Here is a 5,127-nt window from a genome sequence, read left to right as displayed (position 1 = left end):
CTTAAATAAAAACAAAAGAAAAAGCCATGAGAACAATGCATAGCCATCAAACATCTTACCCATTCCAGAACCAGAATGGTATCCCATCGTATTTAGTTTAGCGCATCCAGCAGCTAACCCAGGCTCACCTACTTGTGAAAGAAGGCGAGACTTAATTCAGTCTCTCTGGTGCACAGTGGCAATCCTTGCAGTTGGGGCCAGTGTGTGAAATTCTTAAATGGGTGTAAGCAAAATATCAAAGATACTTCCAAGAGAAATTTATTCTGCTTTACATACTCTTATAATAGTGCAACTCCACTGAAACAAGCAGACTATTCAGGTAAATCTTATTTAGAATCAATATGAGAGTTACATAAATTTTGGAAGTAAAACATTGGATGCACAATTTAATATATCCTGTTTATAGAAAAAAAATCCCCCTGAAGATAGTTCTGGGACTGCAACAATCCATGGACCATTACTTTATTTCTGAGGGGCGTTTATGCACTGAGAACTTCACTGCCCCACCCCCCTGTCAGGAGCACAGATCGGAGGTGGATGAGGTGTACCAGGCCAAATGCTCCCCCATATGGGTGCAGGAAGAGGTGGGGCAACCTGCCACAACTAAAACTCCAGCCTGCAGCCCAGCATGAAACCTCCAGTGCATAAATGGTCAATGAGATGAAATTCATAAGATCTCTGCAGAACTGACTCCTTTTCCAAACTGGACTGCCTAGTTATTTTTGTTTTTCAGGTTACATATAGTTTAAGGAACAGAAGGGTTGACATATAGAAGATGGAGCAGAGTTTTTTTCAGTTGCCCCAGAAGGGCAGCCCAGAACCAATGGGTTGAAATTAATTCAAAAGAATTTTTGGCTAAACATCTGGAAGAAGTTCCTGACAGAGTGGTTCCTCAGTGGAACAAGCTTCTTCAGGAGGTGAAGCTTTTAAGCAGAGGCTAGATAGCCATCTGACAGAACTGCTGTTTTATGAACTTAGGCAGATTGTAGGTGAGTAGGAAGGGATATGCCAATGTGTGCCTCTTGTGGCCCTTTCTTGCATACCCAGGCAATTGCTAATTGCCACTGTGGTAGTAGGTAAATTTCCTCCAGGCCAGGCTGGATTCTGGAGATTTTTGATGTAGAGGTCACTTGGGCATGAAACTAGGGTCACTGTTGGTGGGCAGGTAGTTGTGAGTTCCTGCATTGTGCAGGGGGTTGGACTAGATGACCCTGGAGACCCTTTACAACTCTATGATTCTATACATATAGTAGAACAAAGATATTTAAATATTATAGCTAAAGCACCAAGATTGGCTAATTGTGTGCTTCTTCTCATTACGTGTATTCTGAATCTATATTCAGGACGTAATTAATTTTACTTGCCCAAGCAGAGGAGACAATCTTTCTTCTCTTTTAATTGCATTTCCCTTTCAAAACTAAGAAATGGCTGATCTTAAGGTAACACTAGTAGTTTCTATTGAGATAAATGTTTCTATGTATAATGTACACTAAATTGACCCTAGCATTCACTATATTCCAGTTTTTGATAGAAGAGTTGTTTTTTTATATCTGTGTTTTTACTACGTAAAGGAGTTTCAAATTGCCTTCCCTTTTTCTCCCCACAACAGACACCCTGTGAGGTAGGTTGGGCAAAGAGACACCTGACAGAACTGCTCTGTGAGAACAGCTCTAATGGAACTGTGACTAGCCCAAAGCCACCCAGCATGTGGAAGAGCAGGGAATCATACCCAGCTCTTCTGCCACTCTTCTGCCAGAGGAAGGTGAAACTTGAAGTGGCACAGATCCATTTGCACAATATGACCATTTATGCACTGAGAACTTCACTGCCCCACCTCTTGTGCAGCACAAATAGGGGGTGGATGAGGCACACTGGGCCAAATGTTCCCCCATGTGGGTGCAAGAAGTGGTGGGGCAACCTGCCATGACTAAAACTCCAGCCTGCAGCTTGGCATGAAACCTCTAGTGCATAAACGGTCTATGAAAGTAATGGATTCTGGAGCTACAGAAGGAACTTTCCATTTCTGCAAAATGGCTCATTTCACATAGATTGACTTCCTACTACATGGAAGGACTTTGTGCACTGACACAGCAGCTAGGAATATATGTGCAGGGTCCTCATAATAGAAACAAGAGAGAGAGAGAGAGAGAGAGAGATTCTCAAACTATTGGTTGTTCTCTGCCACCACCACAGGTCTGCCTGGAATGCTTGCATATTCCCTCTTTTCCATTGTATGCATTTTAAAAAATCAGTCACTTTCTGCTTCACTGTAAACAATAGTTTGAAGCTTCTTTCAAATTACAAATGATGGACTGTATCCAATGAACTGAAAGAAAAACAGCACTCGTGGAACCAGGCTTCACTCCTGTTATGGATGGATCTACGTTTTATGGGGGGAAACAAGTCCATAATGTTCTTTTACAGCACAGCACAAAACTCAGTTTCATTATATGGATACAAAGAGTCAGTAATATCTAGGGAGAGGGGAAAACAGCATAAAGATGTCTCATTTATGCTTCCTGTCATATATTCTGTCAACCTGAAAGGGGGGGGGGGTCAATTTCCCCAATATTTGTACTTCATATTTTGGGGCTATGTATCCTAGTATCCTAAAGGGAAACAGTGATTGATCAAAGCCTCTTTTGGCAGGAGCATTGAGTTCTGAATTGGCATCCGGTTTTAGATTGGTCCGCAACCAGAATTTCCTGCTCCTAAGAACAGAAAAATTAGTCAGAAATGTTTTGCCAATTCCAAGTGTCTTCTGGGGAAGGCTGCTCCATCTGTTAGCAGAGAGATGGCTGCAGATAAGGGATTCCCCAATGAACCCTGGGGTTATGCAAGAGCTCCCCAGGGGTAATGTAGCCTTTCCTAGAAATCCAGATGGCCACTGACATCACTAAATGTTACTGAAGCCCACTTCCCCTGTTGCTTTAAGGTATAGTCCCTTTCTCCACAGTGGAAATGCTAAATGATTGATTGGCTGGCTCCCACATCTTTCTTCTGCGCCCACTTCTCTGAAGGGACACGACACCACTTCTGGGTTCCTTAAAGCCTGAAAATATTTAAGAGGTTCTGCCATGGTCAAAAGGCTGCTATAGATTGTATAAGCATTTTGATAGCTAGAAGCATTTTGATAGCTAGAAGTTTCTATATTCTGTAGTTTACCTTTGCATCTAGTGTATACTTTGTATAATTAGGTACTCTAACTGGGAAAGACTTCCTTATCTTCCCAAAGAGCCAATTGCTTTTAAGGCCAAACTGTCGCATCTCACACACAGTTAGACATGTTGAAGGGGTTTGTTTTAAAGCCCAGTTCTCCAGGTGATGGCAACCCAGGATGCACCTCTGGGTCACAAGAGGGCTGAGTCACACAGGATACACAGCTGGTGAAAAGAATCAAAGGTAGAGTATGTCCATTATCTATAGAGTGGATCTACTATCCCACCCTTCCCACTACAACCTGTACATACAACCCAGAACACTGCACTCAGGATTAAAGAAACCTCCAGGAACACTGCAGTGTGTGCTTGCAGTGGAAGGAGGAAATCAGAAAAAGTTGTCCTCCTGTCAGATGAAAACAAGTACAGGATAAAACCTTATGGTCTGTGTTGTCATCACAAACTAGGATTCTGAACCATGGTATAATCTTTGGAATCCTGATTTATAAGAGAGCTATGGTTTGTACTCTGGATAAAACTTCCCATAATGATTTGCTGCTATGTATAAATTGTGGACAGTTCTTTTCACACATTCAGATTTATACATTATGGTACTATGGGTATTTTAACTTACTCATTGGTGTGTACTAAATCATTGCTAGCTTCCTTCAAAACAAGCATACCACTAGATTAGGCAGAGCAGTCTTTAGTCTGAATGAGCATTTTGGTAGCTCCTCAAATATCGCTGAAAAGGAAAAGTAGTAGATAAAAATAACTGATCAGAACATTTATATTCCAGTATAGATCAGTAAGGGTTTTTGGTTATTATTATTATCATTTAATTATCTAAAATATTAGTACCATAGTTTAAAAGATTAACAATATTGTTTAAAAATAAAATGTACACTTGTAACCACATCTGACTCAAAAACAGCTATCAACAATGGTCTTCATGGATTGGTCCACTGCCAACAATTTTTTTAGAAATCATTTTTAAATTAAGTAGATTATTTGCTTAAAACTTGGGTGAAAACAATAGGGAAGCATCTTAAAAGTATTACCACATATATTCTGTTGTTAAAGTTTACATACAAACAACACTTTTTTAGAAAGGTAATATTACAACTCTTTTGGAGCTACAGAATTAACTCCATTTTCTGGGGGAGATTTGGCTTGGTGAAAGGCTGCTTGAATGCGGAAATGAATTCTTGTTTCCATGGAATAATTCTTGTAATTTTGTCTAAAACAAAGCAGATACAATGTGATAGGCATACTTCAAAATCACATTCCCATCATCTTTGCTAGACTTACAAAAGCAATTTCTAGATAGCAAGAGAGAAAATGAACTTTATGTGCAAATTCCTTGACTCCATCCTTTGGAGGGAAAAGGAGAGATCATTAATAGAACACTGCAGCTCTTTGTTAGTTTATTGCAGTACTAATACCTGCCACTCACCAGGGGAAATGCATCTGAAGACCTACATCCTATCACCCACCCCCAAAACATTTTAAGCTCATGCTAGCAATTAAAAGTATCCATAATGTAAACAAGCTTTGACCTCGAAGCCTAGACCCCATGTCTGCTGTGACTAGATGCAGCTCTCCAAGATCTCAGACAGTTTATTTCTGGCCTTCCTACCCAAGATCTCTTTTTTTGGTTGGAGATGACAAGGAGTGAACTTTGGATATTCTGTACGGAAAGCATGTGGACTACCTCTGAGTGGCATGCAAGACAGATATCCCATTTCATCCTAGCCTAACATAGTATAACAAGCAAATTATTCTTATAGTTTCTTGTCTGCACTGAGATAAGAATACAGGTCTCTGATCCCTGTTCAGCATTCTGTTCCCTACACCATTGGGACCATCTATGCTGGGTTACATATTATTTGGAGCACATTTTTGGCTGTGCCCACCATGCTCTGTCAGAATTCCAAAGGTGAGTGAAGGTTCAAAAAGGTGCTAGCCC

The 5,127-nt window shown here is 40.5% G+C and overlaps 1 protein-coding gene across 10 annotated transcripts in view; it reads right to left on the bottom strand.

Annotated features, from left to right (window-relative positions):
- Positions 1 to 5,127, bottom strand: part of TTC39A (tetratricopeptide repeat domain 39A) — a 98,483-nt gene that overhangs the window by 19,316 nt on the left and 74,040 nt on the right. For 3 of the 10 annotated variants that reach the window (XM_077333785.1, XM_077333783.1, XM_077333784.1), the window contains exon 13: positions 3,793 to 4,398. The exons of 5 other annotated variants lie outside the window; for them this stretch is intronic. In XM_077333785.1, coding sequence (XP_077189900.1) covers positions 4,278 to 4,398 — 121 coding nt within the window. In that variant the 3' untranslated portion in view covers positions 3,793 to 4,277. Of the gene's footprint in view, positions 1 to 25; positions 4,399 to 5,127 lie in introns of those variants that run through there. 2 more of the 10 variants (XM_077333789.1, XM_077333787.1) reach the window with 2 other exon arrangements.

This window comes from Paroedura picta, chromosome 4 (genome assembly GCF_049243985.1).
Source record: "Paroedura picta isolate Pp20150507F chromosome 4, Ppicta_v3.0, whole genome shotgun sequence".
Classification (NCBI taxonomy): domain Eukaryota; kingdom Metazoa; phylum Chordata; class Lepidosauria; order Squamata; family Gekkonidae; genus Paroedura; species Paroedura picta.
The sequence above is the reverse complement of the archived record's forward strand: the minus strand, read 5'-3'. Positions and strand labels throughout refer to the sequence as shown.